This window comes from Petaurus breviceps, unplaced genomic scaffold (assembly GCF_028583685.1).
Source record: "Petaurus breviceps papuanus isolate PSGF00001 unplaced genomic scaffold, PetGlider_PUasm1.0 188, whole genome shotgun sequence".
NCBI lineage: Eukaryota > Metazoa > Chordata > Mammalia > Diprotodontia > Petauridae > Petaurus > Petaurus breviceps.
The window spans coordinates 20,946,162-20,968,845 of NW_027185804.1; the positions used below are offsets into that span (position 1 = coordinate 20,946,162).

General features: G+C 36.4%; 1 protein-coding gene across 1 annotated transcript in view; it reads right to left on the reverse strand.

The window, feature by feature from the left end:
• Nucleotides 1-16,132, reverse strand: part of DCDC1 (doublecortin domain containing 1) — a 420,660-nt gene extending 404,528 nt beyond the window's left edge. Inside the window, 7 exon segments of the mRNA XM_069091090.1 lie at nucleotides 12,955-13,045; nucleotides 13,048-13,076; nucleotides 13,079-13,127; nucleotides 13,638-13,711; nucleotides 14,499-14,515; nucleotides 15,013-15,253; nucleotides 16,111-16,132. Of these exon segments, the coding sequence (XP_068947191.1) occupies nucleotides 12,955-13,045; nucleotides 13,048-13,076; nucleotides 13,079-13,127; nucleotides 13,638-13,711; nucleotides 14,499-14,515; nucleotides 15,013-15,253; nucleotides 16,111-16,132 (523 nt within the window).
• Between the last annotated feature and the right edge of the window lie 6,552 nt (nucleotides 16,133-22,684).

The window sequence follows — 22,684 nt, forward strand, 5'->3', positions numbered from 1 at the left end:
GAGACCAAGGCAGACAAGTCAAAGAGAAGGTTTCACAATGCTTTAGGTAAGAAATAATGAAGGCCTGAGCTAGAGTGATGGCTGTGTGACTGAAAGAGATATTGTAAAGCCAGAACTTACAAGAATTAGCAATTGATTAACAGGAAGGGATGATACTTAAAAAGTGAAATTAAGAGGTGAGAGGAATATAATGAGAGGAGATGGGGAGAGACAGAGTGGGGCAAACTATCTCATACAGAAGAGGCAAGGGAAAATGGTTACAATGATGGGGAAGAATAGGAAGGCAAAAGGGAATAGGTCAACCTTATTCCTATTGAATCTGGCTTGAGAGGGGAGGGAAATACACACTAAATAGGGGATCTCACCCTCCAGGAGAATAGGGGGGGAAGGGGATGTGAGGGGTGATGATGGAAGGGAGGGCAGGCTGGGGGGGGAGGGAAGTTGGAAGCACCCACTTCTGAAAAGGGACAGGATCAAAGTAGAGAATAGAACAAGTGGGAGGTGGGATAGGAGGGAGGGAAAAATAGTCAGTCTTTTACAATACATCTACTACGTTATTGTTTTGCATTAGCCACACATGTACAACCTATACTGAACTGCTTGTCCCCCCAGTGGGGGTGGGTGGCAGGGGCGGGGGAAGGGAATGAATCTGGAATTGAAAGTTTTAAAATCAAATATTCAAATATAAAAAAAAAGAAAAAAAAACTTTCTGTGGCAGTAAAGAACTGGAAACCAAATGAGTATTCACCAGCAGGAATAGGCTAAACAAAGTATAGCATATGAATGTACTGGAATAATATTGTACCATAAGACACAAAAGGACAGACTCACAACAACTTGGGAAGTCTGTATGATGAATTGATAGAGTAAAATGAGCAGAACCAGGACAATTCATGACACTGCATGTTGTAAAGGAAAACATCTTTGAAAACAACCCTTATCAATGCAATAACCAATCACAGCTTTAGAAGACTGATGATGAAACATACTTCTTTTAGGTGCAGAATGAGTCACATTTTCAAATGTTCTCAATGTGTGAATTTGTTTTGCTTGATCATACTTATTCTAATCCAACAAATTTATTTGCTGGAGAGAGTTGTGAGAAGTAGTAGAAGGGTAGTAATAGAGATGGAAAAAGAAAAAAAAAAGGAAAGCAAGAAAAGAACTTCCATGAAGCATCTAAAAATACACAGAAGAAAACAGAGGGAACTTTGGAAGGGGATACAGACAAGCAGGACTGTATTGATCCTACCATGTTAAATTTAATAAATGCATCAAAAACCCAAACTGTTATGTAATAGATTGTTTCATTTACAAGTCTCTTTCTCTGTTCTTTGTATATGGAAACATTCACTTGGGCTGATGTTTCTAAATTCATAATAAAAGCAACGTTAACAATTAAAAAAAAAAGAATTAGCAATTGATCTGATAGGTAGTGTGATGAAGTGAGGGGTCAAGCATGACTTTAGGCTGCAAACCTAGATAAAAACCACCCAAAGTAAATGGGGAATTCAGAGGTGGGGGGGGGGCACCTCTGGAGGAAAGATGATAAACTTTGTGTTGGATACACTGAGTTTTTCAATATAGGACTAGAGTTCAGGAGAGAGAGAGTATGGCCAGATTTATAGATCTGGAATTCATCCACAAAGAGATAACTTAACCCATGGGAAAGAAAAGGTCACCAAGTGAGAGAGTATAGAAACATAAGGGGTTCATGTGTGGTGTGGTGTAGTGTGTGTTATTTTGCCCATGTGGGTTATACATGTCCAAACAGATCTGTCTAGATGTGGCTCATAGACAGGCAAGAAGAGACATTTCTCTATTCTCCTCCCTCTACCTCTCTCCAAGGGAGCCTTTGGTACTTGACAGGATGGAAAGCAGGAGGATGGGGCCAGAGGCTGGCCATTCTGCTCACCTCAGAGAGAAGGTATATCAGACTGGAATACTATCTGTCTGCTCCCTTTAATATTGTTAGTCTAAGGGAAATAATTTTTATGTTCAAGTTAAGCTCCTAATCACTGTCCATTAATGGTCAGTGTCTTAAGAGTGTCATTAATGGGGGCGGCTAGGTGGAGCAGTGAATAGAGCATCGGCCCTGGAGTCAGGAGGACCTGAGTTCAAATCGGGCCTCAGACACTTAACACTTACTAGCCGCGTGACCTTGGGCAAGTCACTTAACCCCAATTGCCCTGCCCTCCCCCGCTCCTAAAAGCAAAAAAAAAAAAAAAAAAGAGTGTCATTAATGGTGAAAGAAAGACTTCACTTCCTTCCCACCAAATGCCAGTTCTACAATAAACATTCACAGTGAACAGCAAAATAAACAAATTTGTCCAAATCCATAGCAAAAAAGAAATAAGAAGTATACACATGAGAATTTATACCAGATAATACACAAAGTAAACATAGCCTCCCTTTGGGAACAATGTAAGTCAGCTCAACAGAGAGAGTCTTAGAATTTGAAATCTCTTATAGTAAGCTGGGTACAGGAAGGTGATCAGGGTGCTGATTCCTCTACATGTTGGCTTCTTCCCAGTCTTTCTCTTACCTTCGGGCCCCAAAAGGAGCCTAGAACTACATGTCTTCTCTCTTAAAGCAGGAAGACAGGAGATCAGGATCTGTCTTCTCTTGAGCTCTTGCCAATCCCATCCCTCTCATAGATGTGGAGTATTGAGTTCCATCAATAAGGAGAGTCCCATGCAAATGGAACTTTGAGATAAGGGTTAGAGTGGGAAAAGAGAAGAGGGTCAAGAACACAGTCTTGATGTTCACGACATGGATGAAGAACCAGAAAAGGTCAATGAGAAGGAGAGGTCAGATAGGGAAAGACAACCAAAAGAGAATAATGTCATTTAAAAAACACATACAAATCCAGAGAAGAAACCATGCCCTAGAGGAGAAAATGGGCAACAGTGTAAAATTCTGTAGAGAGGTCAAGATGGATGAAAATGGAGAAAAGACCATGAGATTTGTGAATTAACTGCTAACTTTGGAGAGAGCAATTTCAATTTATGATGAGGTCAGAAGTCAGTTTAGAGAAGGCTGTTTTTCTTTCTTTAAGAAATAAGAAGAGAGGGATAAGTATAAATAGCTTTTTCAAGGAGATGGGCTGAAAGAAGAGAGATAAAGGATAATAGCTACAGCCAGAATTTCTTTATATATCTTCTGTCTACATTTAAAAATATACTTTGCCTATACCTAAAGAGCTGATTTTTCCCTATTATAAAATTATATAAGATCACTCACCTGTGATTTGCCATTTTTAATGCATCCTGTCACTATGGAAAGGGCAAGGATTAAAATGTCAAATCAATGAAATTATAAAAAATCATATTGCCTTTTTTCAAGCTTATTCTCTTGCAATTGGGTAATACATTGAAAGCACATTAATGTTGTTATGACTGTCAGAGAGTTATAGATAATGGCATTAAGTATGAAAGAGCACATCATTTCTTTGGAGCATGATGAGTTTTTAAAATATAAATGTTCTGACAGTAAGAAAACATAACGTTATATTCAATTATGTCATCTGCCCCCAATACAATTGCTTCTGTGTTTAGTAAATAGATTAGATCCAGGTCACATTCCTGTGTTCAGTGGAGTTTCTAGTTACTCCCTTTTCTTTAAATGCTCAAGCTCTTTGTTTCTGCATGTTCTTAAGTGTCATCCTTTATTGCCACAGGCACAATGGCTATATTTAACTAATAATGACAGTGGTTGTCATTAGATTTTAAACTCAATAACATTAGCTTGACATATTATTTGAAGTATGTCTTCAATTTAAATTTGATTAAAATTACAAACATCCCATCTTTAGTGTCAATCAAAGTGTTGTCACCCTTTCCCTGAACTTTTCTATGAACTCTTTTTAAATAACTTATGGCAGTCATGATGCTCCTTCGGTTTAAAAGTTAAGACTAGCCCTAGGACATGAAAAGATTTGTATACACTACCTCTACAGGAAAGTACCTAAAAGGGTCGTTTTAAAATAAACCAGGTTCTGAGCCCAATTAGGGATTTTACCCAGCAAAACCATGGAGGTGTGAAGTAAGGCTACAAGAGGAGAGGGGAATAAGTGTCTAGTGCAGAAAGCACTGATTATACCTGAAAGCTCCAGTGAGGCATATCAAGGTTGATTGAAGAAAGTTAGAAGTGTTTTTGAATAAACAGTGAGTTCTAGGGCAAAAATAACTATAATATTTCAAAAATGAATAGCAAGTTTCTCAAGCAAAGGGGACAGGTGTAGATTTGAGGTTACTGGGAAGTTACTTGTAGAAATTTTCTCCCTTGCCTTCTGGAGCAAAGATTTTATTTGGCATTTGAAGCCCTTCATAACTTAGCTCCCTCCCACCTCTCCAATCTTCTTATACCTTACTCCCTGACACACAGTCTAAGGGCTTCCTGGCTGCTCCACAAACAAGACACTTCATCTCATTTTCTCTGGCTTTCTCAGATCCCTGGAACTCTCTCCTTCCTCTGGTCTTCCTACTTAAATCCTTCACTTTCTTTAGGTCTCCATTAAAATCCCACCTTCTAGAGGGAGTCTTCCTCATCTCCCTTAGTGTTAATGCCTCCCTATTTGTCCTCTATGTAGTTTGCTTTGTATAGATTTGTTTCTGAGTTGTCTACCCCATTAGATTGTAAGTTCCTTGAGGGTAGGGACTATCTTTTGTCTTTTTTTTTGTATCCCCATCACTTAACACATTGCCTGGCTCAAAGCAGGTATTTAATAAAAGCTGATTGATTGATTAGTTGGTTTTCCATTTCTTACTGTATGCCTGACAGATTTCTGAGCTGGAAGTCCTAAGGACCATCTTAGAGATTAGCTTGTCTGTCACTTTAGGCATTGCCTGACATGAAGCTGTCTCATTATTCCTTCTCTATTTTAAATGCTGATTCCTTTATATCATTCTGCTCTTCAAAGGCTTCCCCTTCAGCTAACTCTGCTGTCTTGATGAATGCATCCATTTCTATGACTTCAATGATCACCTCTTTGGTGTGACCTCCCAAATATCTGAGACACAACCATTGTGTCTCACCAACACTTTGGCCTCCTGTTAACTCCTAAATGCCAATCAGACATCTTCTCTTAAATGTTCCACTGTCACCTTACACTCAACATATCAACATGCCCAAACACAAATCTGTTATCTTTCCAAAGATGTATCTATGGAACCACTGTCATTTCTTGCTGTGAAACTTGTTTTGCCTCCCACTGCCATCATCTTACCTGTAAAACCCTATCATTTCATGCCAGGATTAGTACAATGTCCTTCTCAACCTCCTGCCTCCAATCTTTCTAATCCATCCTGGTAACGATGTTACCAGACTATCCATATTCTTCCTTTGCTCAGAAATCTACACAAAATTCCTACTTCTTACAACATCAAGTCCTCACTTCCTACACCTGCCTGATTTTGAAGGCCTTCCATAATCTGGTCATAGTAGACCCAGCCAAACATTTCCTTTTACTCCTGTACACAAGTCCCAAATTAGACTCACTTTAGTTAGCTAAGCTTCTTTATTGTCTATCTCACCCCTGCCACATGCACCATGCCAATTCATGGTTCTAAGAAATATTCTTTAAAGTATTCTCTACTAGATAGGTGTATATGTGTGTTTGTGTGTGTGTGTGTGTGTGTGTGTGTGTGCATGTATCATCCAGCTTCCATTCAAAGACCTGGAAGGAAAAGAAAGCAACACCTTTTGAGGCAACCCACCCTTTGTGACCCCATTTGGGGTTTTCTTGGCAAAAATCTTTGAGTGGTTTGCCATTTCCTTCTCCAGCTCTTTTTAAAGATGAGGAAACTGAGGCAAACAAGGTTAATGACTTGCCTAGGGTCACACAATTAGTTGATGTCTGTCTAAGGCCAGATTTGAACTCAGGAAGATGAGTTTTCCTGAGTCCAGGCCAAGGGATCTATCCACTGCCTAGGGACAGCTTAAATTGTTAGGAAGGTTTTTCCTCTCCTAACAAGGAGACTTAATATTTGCCTCTTTGGAACTTCCAGTGACTACTCCCTATTCTGCCCTCTGGGGCCAAACAGAACAAGACTAATTACTCTTCAACATGACAACTTTTCAAATACCTGAAGAAAATTCTCATGCATTTTCCCCCTCCCTCCTTCAGGTCTTCTCTTCTCCAGGCTAAACATCTTCAATTCTTTCAACTCATCCTCACTTGAGACATAGACTTACAGCCCTTCATAATTCTGGTAGCCCTCCTATGAACCCTCTCCAGCTTAAACTCTACATCCCAGAACTGAATACAATGCTCCAGATGTTAACTGACTAAGGCAAAATGTGGAGTACACTGAATCATCTCCTGATTGCTGGAAGCCATGTCTCTCTTAATGGAGGTCAAGTATGCATTAGGTTTTTTGTGTACATCACTCTGCTGACAAATGTTGAGTTTTCAGCCTACTAAAATCCCCTATTTTTTTTTGTTTTTGTTTGTTTGTTTGTTTCTGACAAATTCTGCCTAACTGTGTACTTGCGACACTGAGTTTTTTTTAACCCAAGTGTGATTTCACACTTCTTACAAATGAATTTCATGTTATTGGTATATTCAGGTCAGTGCTCTACTCTTTCAAGATCTTTTTGGATCCTGATTTATCCTGCATGATCTAGCTCAAATCAAGTCATCTCTATGAAGTCTTCACAGTATCTTAGAGACTCAAGGGTGGAAGGGATTTCAGAGGTCATTTAGTTTGAATGATACCTGAACAAAAAACTCCTCTACAACACACCAGACCTTCACCCTCTCTCTCTGAACTCCTATGGCTCTCACTTGTTTTCTAATTATTTCACTTTCAATTCGAGATCTCCAGCTAACTCTAAACTCAATGCAAAAAAGAACCATAAAATATCATGCCTCCTTCAGGTCCCTCCAATACCTCAATAATTACTGATGTAGTGAAGTTTCTCCTATGGATCTGTCACTAAAATTTTACCTTTACTAATTAATTTATTTGGGTTGTAGGAATATAGATTTAGATTTATAAATATAGATTTAATGACCTCAGAGGTCATTTTTCGGAAACAGGGGTCCAATGAAGTAAAATGACTTTTCCCTAAGGTCATGCAATAAATAGTAGGGTCAGGATTTGACTGACCTTTGTTCTTTAGAGTCCTTTGACTCTAAATCCAGTGCTCACTCTGCTGCACCACATTGTTTCTTGATGATCTTCTGATCTTTAATAAATTTCTAATAAAACAGGAATACTCATAGAAGGGGTAAACTCTGTCAATTGGTGAAATTTTGTTAATTATTTTCTTCCCCATTATGACAGGTGTGAACAAGGATCTTCTGGAATGGGGCACATCCTGATCTTTTACCAACTTGTGCATTATCAACATTCAAATGCAAACCCAATTGTGTAATGACAATGTTTTGTTGGGTTACATATCTAGTTACAAGGACAGAGTGGTCAGGACATGGGCATTTGTCTGTCTTCTTTCCTTTTAGGATTTACATGGAAGTATGGACATATTCAAACGCTGCCAAGGTATTGATTCACTAACTCTATATGTAACAGCCCTGCGTTTGGAATCATGCAGCTTAGTGAAAGGTGGACTGGCCAGACAGAGAGGTAGACCCCACACATTCTATAGGTATATCTGTATACATCTGTAGGCAATCATGCAAACAATGCAGTCACTTTCTTTTCAGCTGTTTAAATCAAGTAATGACTGCCCTATCTATTTGAGTGATGAAGCCTAGGATTAAGTGGCACAGAGGATAGAATGCTGGGCCTGAAGTCAGGAAGATTCACTTTCCTGATTTCAAATCTGGTCTCAGATACTTACTAGCTGTATACCCTGGGCAAGTCACTTCACCCTGTTTGTCTCAATTTCCTTATCAGTAAAATGAGCTGGAGAAGGAAATGGCAAACCACCCCAGTATCTTTGCTAAGAAAAGTCCAAATGGAATCACGAAGAGTTGAATACTCAACAGAAAAATGACTAAACAACAACAAAAAGTCTAGGATCAGCTTTGGAAGGTCTGAAGACTTTTGGTATAGATAGTCCTGGGGAACTTCTTTAGTATTAACAATAGATGCATGGTGTTAGTGGTAGCTCACAACTTTGAATTTATGCTTTAATCAAAACCATTCTGAAATCAACAAACTGGGCTAACATGTAAGAAAATGAATAAATCCAGGTTCATTAAACTAGTGCATTTTTTGAAAAACAAAGAATGACAGAACATTTCCTTTTGGTTGCAGATACCAGCAAATGTGTTAGGCTGCTATTTAGAATGTGTCTTGGAATTGAAACATTTCCAAATCATCAATAATTAAAATGATGAGAATCCATCATTTCACTGACACTTCAGCAAGAAAAGATGCCCTATTTTAAACGTGCTCACACATATTCTTGTCAATCACAAGCTGTCACAGCAAATTATTTCATTTTGTAGATCACATGGCATTTAGCAGAAAACCTCTAGGTTTAAATTTAGATCTCAGGTACATTATCGAGAAATCTTTTCATAGATTCCCCCCCACACACCCCTTGTAACAGCATCTTCACAATGCATTATATAAAAGATGTAAAATCTTATTCATAGTATTCAGTTTCACTTTTGCTTAACAAAACTCATGACTGATATGAATAGCTATAAATTATAACCTTGAATGCAAAATAGCAGAGTGGGCTATAAGAAATAGTACAAATGCAAAACTCAGTATTTTAATAACAATCACTGTTCCATACAGTGGAAATTCAGGTTAAGATTGTGAGCATGATGTTGGGCCCAATCAATTTCTTCCTTGACCTTTTTTGAAAACTTTAATCTCTTTTAAGACAGGAGACAATTCTTATGCTTTTAGCCCTATATTTCTCCCAGCCCTACCCATAATACTAAAAACCATGGAGTGGCACAAAGGAGTCAGGCCTTAAGAGTCAGGCCATTTAATTTAACCCACTCATTTTAAAGGCAAAGAAATGAGGCCTGAACCTGTGAAATGATCTACCCAAAGTGTAACCACTGACGGGATATGTTATGGCTAAGATTTAAATCCAAGATCTTCAATTCCACATCCGTTATTTTTTTCCACCACCTTTCAAATCCTGCCTCAGACATCACTAGTTGTGTGACCCTGGTAAGTGACTTATTTTTCTTAGACTTATTTTCCTCTCATTCAGAATGGGATTGATAATACTTGTACTGCCTCTCTCCCAAGCTTGTTAATAATGAACTTTTACTATTTACACTTACTCTGCTAAGAACTTGACAATGCTTATTTCTTTTGATCCTCAAAGCACCCCTGGGAGGTAGGTGCTATAAATATTTCCATTTTACAGATGAGAGAGCTGAGGCAAACAGCAGTTAAGTGACTTGCCCAGGGTCACACAGTTAGTACATATCTGAGACCATATTTGAACTCAAGTCTTACTGATTCTAGCACTCTATCTGGTATAACACCTAGCTTTTATGAGGAAATCAGACAACAAGGCAGTATTTTGTAAACCTTATAAGGCTTTGTAAACAGAAGCTATTTTATTAGTGAATAGATTTCTATTGGTCCTCAGGTATTTGATCTGAAGAACTTTAGTAAGTAAACATGTTCCTTGAGGAAGCAAAAAAAAAAAGATACAGATAAAGACAAACTGTGGGGTATAAAACTGAAAACTTTCTAAATGGCTTCATTAATGATGTCTCTTGGGTGTCTCTCTACAATTTCAGTAAAACAATTAAATTATGCTATCCATAAAGACACTACTGGAAGGATATTGGAAAGAAAAAAATGTATAATATCAAAATGTAAGAAAAGATGCCTATTTTTTTAACAAGAATTAGTCCAATTACATTAATATCCTGTGACAGCATGATATATATATATATATATTTATATATATATATATATATATACATATATATGTAAATTTAAAACAATAGGCCCTGCCTTCAAGAAGCATGTGTTCTAACGGAGGGAGGTTTGGGGGTAAGCTTCATTGAGGGGAGCTGACATCAGAGTTGGGCTTTGGAGGAGATTTTAACAGATAGAGTTGAAAATGGAGGAAGTCTGTTTCTAAGCATGGTGGTGGATGTGACTGAAGATATAAAGGTAAAATGGAGCTAATAAAGAGGAGGTTAGAGAGTTCTAGATTGGTAGGACATAGAAAAAGTTGAAGAGGAGTAAGATAAGGCAGTCCAGAAACAACTACTTCTACAATGTTTATTTAGTCCATCCTAAAAATGTGACCATGGCCCTATAATTGAATTTCCACCCCTAATCGTTTTACATCAACTTTGATCTGGACATTGATCTTAATAAGACCTTTTGGTTAGAGGGATTTTTTTTCAGGTATATAATAAACAGATTACATACTCTGAGCCCCTAGTCATCTGTGAAGATCCTGGGGAAGGGGGGGAGAAGTTGGCATCAATAATTTAGAAATTAAATTTACTTCAGGGATATGGTATTTTCTCTATTAGAATTTTAACCATAATTTGTTAGCATTCTCCACTAATTCACTTTTGCCTTTCTCATCCCAAGAATGAAAAAAAATTTTTCCACAAAAATCCAAAGGTTAGAATAAATACCGCCATTTATGTATTACTGACTTCCCATGCAAGAAGCAAAAGTGAGCTTTCTTCTGAGGGCCCACACAATGATGTAATCCTTCATTATTCTTTGTGTTCACACATTCATTTCTTTTTATCTCAACAAGATTGTTACCTCCTTGAGGTATCCCCACATGGTACAGAGTATAATTGGTATAAGTGTCTAATTCTAGGCACTTAATAAGGCTTCAACAAATATTTACTGAAAGGAATTAGATACTAAAGTCTCCAGAGGGTTAAATGTTAAAAATCAGAGCATCACCATCTTGAACAGTGTCTTTTGGGATAGTTGTGTATTAAAGATTCATACACAGGCAGGAAAGGTGCATCTAAGACACCCTGTCTTTGCCAGTTGTTTTAAGGCAAACTTCAGAATGTTCATTTCTTCAATTTTTCAAAAAGCCTTCTTACTCAGAATTTTCCCCAAAACTTCAAAAGAATTTGCATGTGCACACTGACTTGTCCACAGCCCATGTCTGATTTTGATGAGTAAGATGATGCACATTTAGACAAGTCTTTTGAGATACACTAAATGTCCACATTTTGATTTTCTCAGGAGCTTAACTCACTACGAGTGATTTTTTTTTTAAAAATTATGACAACTTATCCCCGTAAAAGTCTTCTTAATGGACATGTGATGTGCTATTCTGTGTCCAAGCTCACCTACTATTTCTTTTCTCCAAAGACGAAGCACATCTGCCACCTGCTCTAGTCTGTGTCCCAGCAACAACTGTCGAGCAGCATAAAGATTGATTATCAGTCAAAAACCATTGCACAACACCAGATTTTGGTAGGTTAAGCTTGCTGATCCAGCAAGAGATGGTGTGAAATTTTCAGGAATGTGTGCCAACATTTTGGTGCTAAAAGAACAGCAGTGCATTTCACAGTGAAACACAGCCAACGACATGCAGACAAAGCAGAGAAGTTTTTTGTTGCTGTTGTTGTCCTGGACTTGATTTTAAAAGGAAAAAGAATTAAAATAAAGAGAAATTATTTCATAAAATTGAAAATCATCCCCAATGCCTAGTCATGTGTATAATAATGCTATTTGAAGCAAAAATGTTCAGATTTTCTTTAAAACTCTAGCTACGAACAGTTTTTAAATATATCTATTCCAACACACCATCCATATATAAAAGGCAAGAATGCCTTATTAATCAAAGTAATTTAAGAACTTAATGAAGCAGTACATGAATATTTAAATCAAATTAAGGTCATGATGAAATAAAGCCCAAGTGTTTTTACACTTGCAGATAGCTCAGAGAATGAGTAAACAAAGGTAGCCATATTTTAAACTTCAAGGAATATATATAATCAAATACAATTCTATATCATCTTGTAAGTAATTCTTGTCAAATATCACAGCAACAAGTTTCTTCACCAATGTCAAACTGTTTTGAATTTTTTTATCAAGTTTGATAAAATAATTTGTTATATTTTCAAGGATGGAATCATACAATTTCATCTATAATAAGCTCCAAGATTAATTTTTCTGAATTTATGTAATTTGCTATCCAGAGTTGACTTTTGCTCATTAGCTTTACAAAAGTGGGGGAAATTACTCTTCTTTTGAAAAGTTCTGAGATGAGCACAGCAGTTAAATGCTCCTAATTCTGATAGGAAAGTTCCTATGACATTTAAAGCAGATTGTTTTATAGAGAACTTTGACAGCAGACTGGATGTTCAAAATACTTTGAGGGAGTAAATACGAAGGATGATTTTTTTTATTATTGCTATTTTTAACATGAGTTAGATTCTTTCTCACTGAACAGTTAGAAATTTGCATATTTAATTCCAAAGGTCAAAATATCAGAAATAATGTGTTCTTTTTTTATTCTATCCACTAGATTCACTGAAAACAAGGTCAAAAGTAAAGTCAAGTTCCATATTTACATTAGGGAACATTCCATTAGGAAACAATGTGCACATATCAATTGTAGGAGTGTCTCCGGCTACATCTCATAATTATGTTAATATTCTTTGAACAAAGGTTGACTGCATAAATGAATAAATGAAACTTGAAACTTTGAACTATTCTTTTTTTTTCCCCAAAGAATAAGTCTAATGAATTGTGTCTGTTGGGTGTCACTGAAACTAAACAGTAAATTCAATAATCTCTGATTTAATTTATTATATTTTCACCATTTAACCTCCTGCAGGCTCCCTAATGTCTATTCATATCTATATTAAATTAAGCACCAATGCTAATGAAGGGCAATAAACGTGGCTGTCAGTAGATTTTTCTTTCATTAAGCACATTATCCTCTTACTGAGCTGTAAATGAGTAAACATTAGTTTTGTTAAACCATGCAAAAAAGACAGGATGAAAATCATTTTTAATTGCACCCCTTAAGCGATTTGCTGGGTTTCTGGGTTGTTTTTACCTTTAATTTTTTTTTTTTTGACTGGATTTAAAAAAGGTTCCCCGGTTGAAACAGAAACGTCGACATGGTGGGGTCTGTCTGCAGGCTCTAGTGTGCCTCTGCACCGTCTGCCAAGAAAGCTCATCAGCAGCCATGATCCAAAGCTGCAGCTTTGGAGTGCCCTCCTCCAGCAGCTGAAAAGAGAACCAGAGGTAAGGAAACATGATCAGAACATAGGAAATCGAACCATCTCTAACAGGCAAAAATCTCAAAGCTCAAATAAGAAGCCAACTCATAGGTTAAGAAACTAACATTAAATAACTGAAACAGTGACCTTTGTCCAAAAGGCACAGCTATTTTCTAGTGTGGTTATTTACAAGCGGTACAGTAATGAGTGAATCACGGCATCAACAGAATTTTTTTAAATGATCAGATAATTTTATTACTAAAACATTTTGTATATTTCATAACATGATATTTATAAGATAGTAAAATATCATACGTTTTAAATTAAATGTGGGTTCCTTAAGTTGAGCAAAAGGAGAGAACACCTAATGAAAAGTTTCTATATGCATATAGTCACACATCTACAGATGTTAAATGAAATAATTTTATACTATAGTAAATCTAATTATTTTTATTTCTTGGATATCATAAACTGTGTGGAGAAAATAAAGCACAAGGAATTTTGGAAGAGCAAATGCTAGGATAAGAGCAGATACCACAACTTTGACAAAGCTACCCCAAGACCCATTTTTGTAAACTGTTACCCTAATCACTCATGGTGGATATTTAATTCTTTGGGGGGTATTTTAGATGTATTTTGGGTCAGTTGTAATTTTGGACACAAGAAGTCTATACCTCTAAAGAAAAGTATGTAAAAGTACATGTTAATGAAACAAAATTTTAAAGTTTCATGTCTACGATCTTTAGTTTTATAGAAACAAGACTAAAAGACTGTTGACAATATAATTTAGCTGGGATTTGCTGTTTTTCTATGAATAAGCCTGTCAGAAAACTGTCAAATTCTGCATAGCTATTGTTTTAAGATACATAACTTACATATAATAGGCAACATATTGCATAATACATATGCTAAAAATCTTATACACATATATGCATAGCCCTAAGTTTAAAAAAAAAACTTTTTCATTCTTATGACTTATGATTATTTAATGATTTACAAACAGAAACAAAAATCTAACCATAAATCAAATGGATTATAACTAAATTGCTTATACTATAGATATCTATGCTAGTTTTCATGTTAAACCGTTTTGGGATGGAGTAAAGATTGAATTTGGGATAATACTTTTAAAGTATTTTAACCTGAGATAAAACCAATTTTGCTACTTTCTGAGCAAAATCTATATTCTCAAAAAAAAAACCCCAAAACAATAAAATCCAGACCAAGATACGAAACTTTTAGCAGCTAATTAAGACAAATATTTTTCTCCTAGAAACAAAAATATTATAATAAAAAGTATAATTGTTAACCAAATCAGTACTTTATCATGCTACTATTTTAGAACCAAAATTTCAAATAAACTAAAATTGGAATATACTAAAATATCGAAATATCCTGAAAATAATGGAGGAATTATTATTAAGATCAATTTCTTTATTTCCTTTTTGCTAACAAAGTTTCTTGTTTACAAAAAGTTGTTTTCATGAATTCTGATGTTAGTCTGTGATCATCATCTGTGTGAAATCATATACCATAGACAAAGATGATATTGCAATAAGTTCATTTCAATTAAAATTTTGTCAAAAAATATTATGTTAAAAAAAACTTTACAAGTAAATTTTCAATTCTACTAGCTTTAAAAGCCAAGTCCACAAGATAACTTTTTATGGTACAGTTGTCTTCATACCTTAAACTCACTTTTAAAACTTCCCAGATCTCCCCATTGACATCTGTTTCGTTCATTAAAAAAAGTCATCCCTAACCTATAATTTGGATATTTTACAGGCTACAAATTGGAGATGAGCTGCATCTTTATACTCTAAGTAGTCAACTGAATGATTACAAATTCTCAAAGAGAAAAGAACTTCAACCACTGTAGTTAAAAGCAAGACAAGAAGGACAGCTTTGATTACCTCAGCTGACCCCGTGGAACACTGACAGGTCTGCTTCTCTTGGATGATGATATAAGACAGGAATTGTTTGTACTGTTTGATTTGTGGCTGTACAGGTCTGATATTTCATCATGGCTATGATCTGATTTCGTTTGATGTGTGGAACAATCTTGAAGCCCTGACCCTCTTGATACCATTGCTGATGGCAGTCAGATGTTGGGGCCAAACTGAGGCTGGCTGCCTAGAGTTTTGTCTTTCTTTTTTTATCACTCATGGCTGAGAAGATATATATGTATAGTCTGAAATAATAAATATATGGAAAATTAAATGAAACTATGTCTTCTTACTTATTGAAACTGTGATTATTGCTAACTCTGTACTAGGTATTTATTTCAAAGTTATAAAATTTTGAAAGCAACTCAAATAATATTCTTCATATTAAGTTACTTTACAAGAGTAAATTAAGGAAGACATTTCTCTGCAGTTGGAATAATAAGAAATAAAGAGTCCTCTAGTTTTGTTAATAGTCAGTCAAGAACTTACTATTACCTACTATGTATCCACAACTACTGCAGGGTAGGGGAAGAAATATAAAAACAAGGTCTCTGTTTAAAGTAATTTATAATTTAGGAAGATGATATTAACACTGATGAAGGAGTAAGAGGAAAATTAAGACCTGGACCTAAGGTGATGACACAGAAAAGGATATAGTAACTTAATTCAAATAAATTCACTTCAACCCCTGAAGATCATGAGAAAGAAGCAAAAGGGTGTAGGGGGAATAACATTTTGGGAAAAGGAACAAAAAAGAGCATAGAGGTACCTTCCTAAGCACTGGGGGATCTGTATGAGAAGCTAGTGGTCTTAAGGGATGGGCCTCCTGAGAAACTACCAGGCCACAACTGATGGTACCTCCTCCCTACAGAATCAGGGGATCACATCTATGTGGGGAGACCACCTTAAGATAAAAAAGGTCAAATATTGTCCCAAAAAGGGAAAAGAATAAATCCTACAAACTTTGAGCCAGAAAGTTTAATTTTAATTACAGGGAAATTTTTTAAAATAAAGAACAGATCATTAAAAGGATAGTTAGCAAACATTTAGAAAACGAAGCTAACATGCTTTCAACAAGAACAAGTTATGCCAGACTAACCTTATTTCCTCATTTGACAGGATTACTAAAACTAGTGTATCAGATGAATACTATAGCTATAGTCTAGCTTGATTGTTGTGAAACATGGGATGAAATTTCTCATCCTAGTCTTGTTAAAAAGATGGAGAGATGTGGATTAGACTGTAATATAATAAAAAAAAAATTAGTTGAACTTCTAGACTCAAGAAGCATTCATTAATGGCTCATTATCAATGTGAAAGGTAATTCTCCAATAAAGTGCACCAGGGATCACTGCTTGGTCCTAAGGTATTTAATATGTTTATCAATGATTTAGATAAAGACATAGATGGCATATTCATTAAACCTATAAATGATTATACAATGGCAGCTAGGTGGTACAGTGGATAGACTGCTGAATCTGGAGCCAAGAAGATCTGAGTTCAAATTTCACCTAAGACATTGACTAGCTCTGTTACCCTTGGTAAGTCACTTAACCATATTTGCCTCAATTTCCTCAACTGCAAAATGAGGACCTACTTCCAAGGAGTGTTATGAAGATTAAATTAAATAATATTTGTAAAGTGCTTAGCATATAGTAAACACTACATAAATGTTAGCTATCATTATCATTATTATTACTATTATTATTAGAAGACAAAAAGTTGCAAACAATAGTTAATATATTGGACTGACTGAGTTGAAATCCAAACAGATTTTGGCAGTTAGAGGGATAAATGGAATCTAAGAATATAAAATTCAATAGAGATTATTAACACCATTTTACAGTTGAGGAAACTGGGGCAGAGTGGTTAAGTGACTTGTCCAGGGTCACACAGTCAGTAAGTGTCTGAGGTTGGATTTGAACTCAGGTTTTCTGACTTAATGCCCACTGCTCTATCAGTGCCATCTGAATTGTTTCTGTTCTGAACAGAAACTGAGGGTCTTCCCTTCCCAGATTGATTCTTTTAGGAAGTCAAACTAGGACATCTGTTGTTCAATTCTTACTTAGTCTTTAATTACTTAATGAGTGTTGCCTCAGACAAACTGAGACCTGGGAAAGACTTTAGCTTAAAAAGGCCAAGGTCCCCCACTGCATCTGGGGCCATCATCAGTCTTCCTGACCTATGTCTTGTCAATGGACCCCAATGACTCTGGAGGTGAGAATGAATTTGAAGACTTTGTACAGCCCTGCCTCACTTAAATCCAATCCACTTATAAGTCAAGACATCACCCTTCTGACGTCATTGGTCCTCTTTGATAATGAAGGACAAATAGCCACAAATTGTGCCATTTAGTTGCCACTTAAGGCAGCTAAATTAGAGAAGGTAATTTATCTGAGACTCTAAATTACAGACAAGCTGATGATTTGTACTAGTGAAGGGAGCTTCCACTAATGAGATGACCAACTAGACATGATATAGATGTAGGTATAGGTGTAATAGAGAGATATAGAGATAGAAGAAGAGATTCTGTGATCCGATTGAGGTAGCTATCCCCTTTGTTGATGCAGTTGCCACTCATTCTCACCTGTGAATACCACATCCAAGTTCCCAGTAACTTTGCCACAAGGGGTCTATCTGCCAGGTTACAACTTCATCTTGCATAGATATCAATGCAGTTCATTGACTGCATCCTTCTTTTTCCAGGCATGTATTTCTCTGGTGATACTTTATATACAAGTTCTTCCATATAATTCCTTCTATGTGATGTGTTGGAAGCTGGTCCACCATGTGTATCTCACTGACTTTTGGGGAATCTTCCATTTTATTTCCTCAGAGCAATAGTTTTCCATGAGGCTGTAATATTAATGGGTGTTGAAGATCTTCCCTGACCACTAAAAGGCCTCATGTAGAGCCCAACAAGAGAAGCTTGATTAGGGGAGGTTTGTTTTTCAGGAAGTCCCACACCTTTTGTTACTTTGTAATTAGGCAGTGGGTCATGAGGGTTGTGATGCCCTCTGACCCTGATGAAGGCTATATATACTCTGAGGTGAGGTATTGCTTTGGGGATTACTCCTTGGAAGTGTTCATGTGATTCAGCCAGATGAGACTCTGGGTAGTCATTCAGGAACCCCCAGGCTTTGAAAACCCAGATGTTGACGCTTATCTCTTTGGTAACTCTATGTATAGCTTTGCTCAGACAGCTAGAAGTCCTGTCTGTTGGTGTATGTTATTTTCTCATCTGTATTTTTTTCTGCTTATATTTTCTCTGAAGTTCAGGGTGCTGACTTTTCCCCCTGAACTAAGTGAATTAACATAAGATTGTTGACCCCTTTAAAGTTGCTTTCCTTTAGAAAAACAGATAAAGAACTTGCACTAGCAGCCATCTTGGGTATGCTAGGATGCTTGTTGTTACAGATGCCCAGCCCTACAACATCAGCAGAAAAAAAACTGGTGTTAAAAAGATGGTCTTTTGTTTTAGAAAGAACCATGTAATTTCCCAGTTGCTGTTCTTTTGTTCAACTCTTGGCCCAGCTCACTGTCCATTTGCAGTCTAAGATCCACGTCCTTTTGGACAAGCTTTACATATCATCCATCCAACTGCAAATCCTTGGAGGTCTTCAACTACGTGTTACCATTGTTGTTTTTTCCCCAGATGGATAATTCACTCTTTTAGGAATCTCTATGTTTTGGGTTTTGATGTAAACAATGCCATGCCATTAAAAAACAAGAGTGTCAAGAAGCTATCATCACATGTTGGGAATCAGTCTTTGACTTGGACTTTACTGTGGACATCCTCCATGACAATGAAAAATGCCTTATGCAAGGAAATTTCTCCCTACCTTGTGCCCCGTTTGATATAAATAATCAGAGGGTCACTGAACAAAGTTATTTCTGTTGTTGATATATTTTCAAGGCATCGTGTATGATTTTGACATATGCACTGAAGACATGTGATTATAGATTCAGAGCTGGAAGGGACCTTAGAAGTCATTGAGACACAGGGAGGTTAAATGACTTGCCTAAGATCACACAATTAGGAAGTATCTGGGGCACGATTTAAATGCATGTCTCCCTGACTTCAAATCCAGCACTCTAACCATTATGTAACCTAGCTGCCACATCTTGGAGAAGAGCTTTAAGGAAACATTTTACAGTAATGAATAATTTTTATATAGTCAAAAAACAACAAGGACAGTAGGCTTTTGTATTCACTCACTTTTCTCGTATTCTCTACATAATTATGTGACAGTAAAGCTATGTTCTGAGCTAGACAATTTGCAATAGTCTATTTTGTTCTGATATCATTATCAAGGATATGTTTAATGAGGGTGTTTGTAAAAAAATTTATGTAGATGGGAAAGTAGAAATGTGGACTGGTAATAATTGATATTCTCTGTCACTTTTGTGGGGCAATAATGACTGACATTTTCCCCACACCTTAGGTATCCTATCCTTGGGAACTGATCCTTTAATCACTCTAAAACTCTGTTACCTAAAGCACAAGACAGCTTTTGGTGTCCTTGATCAAACCGAGCTGCTTTTCCCATTTTTGTTTCTTTCTTCAGTGCCATTTACATCTCTGCTACTAGCAAAGGCTGTAACATCAAGAGCAGAGGTGGTGGCTCTGTCATTCTTGATGATGAAAAGTTTGTCATGAAAAAATGTTTACAGGTTCTTGATCCATCTTTGTCTTCTTTGTTGCTCTCCATCCAGTTTTGCTCTTCAAAGCCACTGAGATCACTTGGTTTAGTGGATCCCTCTCTCCCTCAGTGGATTTCTTTTATAAAACTTTTTTTCCTTTCTCTGCTTCTCATTGTTTCAGTAGGCAATACTGCTCATAATTTTGCAACAATCTTTGCAGAATCATAAAAATAAATTAACACAGAGTGTCCCAAAATTCTCAGTACATTTCAATGTCTTAAAATGGCGCTCAAACTTTTCAGAAAGTCTTTATATTAAATGAGCTCAGCCCTTACCTGCCATATTCCTCCACTTTTGTCAAAGAGATTTACCAAGGTATTTTCTAGGTTCTTTTGGTCTCCTCATTACATAACAAATTATTTCCATCAATCAAAATTCTGTATGAAATTGTTAAACCTGTGTTTCCCAAACTATTTCCCAATTTTTGGTGTCAATGACTTATATAAGTATGGTTGAAGTAATTTTGCATGTCATCTGTTTTTTTTTTCATTTTCTTTCTTCTGGCTTTGTATTAATTGAAATCTTTGTTCTAACAAATGAGTATTCTAACTAAACACAGATAACTTATTCAGGAATAACCTGCACAATGGTAACAAGTTATTTAATGCTGGTTGACATACAGTTTCTTTTTGGTAATAATACTTGCAGCTCATCACATCTAGCACTTCCTGATTCTTTACTCAAAGAATACATTCCTACTGTATATATGTGTGTGTGTGTATGCATACATATATGCAAACACACACACATAAAATTCTGTATACTTCTACCTCACTTGCTCCTTGCTCCTAATCCATTGTTTTAAAGACATTTTTGCCACCCTCCATCATTCTTGCTTTTGCACTAAAGATAGTAACAAGTTCTTCCCAGAATAAATCGATCTCTTTCTTCCTCTCCCCTTTCTCTCTTCCTCTCTCTTCCCCTCCATCCTCTGTAAATGATTTTGATTCATAGATTCCACCTGTTTTCATGATATTCTCTCTTTTGAAACCATAGGTAATTACTGGGAGATTACTGGTTTTAAAAGACAGGCTTTTGTAGCAGTGAGCAGCTTGGGATCATATAAGCACCATAGTTTGCCGATGGTCCAGAGCAATCTCCTCCTCATATTTAATACTATCCCAGCTCATTGTACTCTACAGCACCCCCTGAAATAAAAATATGAACTGACCCTCAGTCTTACGGGGCCTCTTTCTGCCTTTCTTGTGATGGCAGAATGACAGAAGAAGAAGGTAGAGAGTGCCAAGAATCACAGAACTCTTAGACTATCTATAAACATAACGCTAAATGTTGCTGTTCTATATGAGTGGTGTCAAACTCAAATAAAAATGAAGCCATTTAAAAAGAGAAAAGGGCTGCATATCGACAGTTTTAAGTGGAATGTTATCTGTTTTACTGTATTTTTATTGATTCTGCCACTGCTTGACTGGCCCCACTGCTGAAGAGAAGGTCCCACTGGGCTAACTTTTCTTTTTATATGTAGTCCAAGAGATGTGACATGATCTCAATGGATCACATGATGCTTCCTGTGAGCATTAGCTGCCATTTATCCAATGTTCCAAAGTACTATGTATGACCCCTTTTAATTGGCTTGTTAACATGTGATGAAGCTATAGAAAAATTATTTAGTACCTGCTTTATGCTATTGATTGATTGGCTTATTCTTACCCTCTGTACCCCAGTTAAACATTTGCTGTCCTCAGTAGATTAACTGGAGGACTTTTGACCAAGTCTAATTCCCAAGTCCTAGAGAGCTCTCTAGTGACTTAGGGAGGTCTGAGCATTGTCCTTTTCCAGTGCCTAAACCTAGTGCTTTGTACTACAAAGTTCCATTAAAAGTCTGTGTGGCACAGTTCACAAACAATATGGAAATGAACATTTTTGCATATTTGTGGATATAGGGTTTAACAACGAGATATAATTTTAAAACATTCTTATAAGTTCCTGCCTATCTTGGTACTTAAAAAGGTCTCCATCCTAAAAACAATAAGGAAAATAAATGCAATATAAAATCAAGTTTTTCATCCCCGAAGGGTAGCCTCATACTCTAGAACTTTCAGAACATGTGAGGGAATCCCATGGGGATTCGGAATCTGAGGTGAATCGGTAATCCTTCCCCTCACTCAGTCTTCAATCATTGTTTTTTACACAGATGTGCACTGGCAACAAAGCCAGTGTATATGCATTATATATATATGTATAAATTCTATAGGTAATATAAAGTCCCACCCCATAAAAAGCCAGCTTTACCAGAAGCTTATCTCAGAATCATCACATTTTAAAAAGATCTTGTCAAAAAATAGAAGCAGCATAAGAAATATTTCTCTACCATACAGAGGTTTATTCACTTTCAACAAGACAATATCTGAGGCACTTGTTTGAACCAAGGGCAGAAGTTTCACTTTTCTGAAAGAAAAATGAAACCCATTCTTGGAACATTTTGAAAGAAAGGGTTTTATCCATGGGTTGGTTTGAATGGCGGATATTTTAAACCATATGAAGGAAGTAAATCTTTCAGTTCAAAGTCCTGAAATTGCCATTGTAGATGCTATTAAAAATATATATATATGTGTGTATACACACACACACACACACACACACACACACACACACACACATATATAGGGGCAGCCAGGTGGCTCAGCGAGTAAGAGCACCAGCTCCAGTGTTGGGATGAGCTGGGGATCAAATCCAGACTGAGATACTTAGCGCCATACCCAGAAATAACTGGCCATGTAACCTTGAGCAAGTTATTTAACCCCGATTGATTAAAATATATATATACATACATATATACACACATATGTATATATACCTATAAACATACATTCTTATATATACATATATGCATTTATATGTGTATACATATATTAACATATATTCTTATAAATACACATATACACATGACTGTATA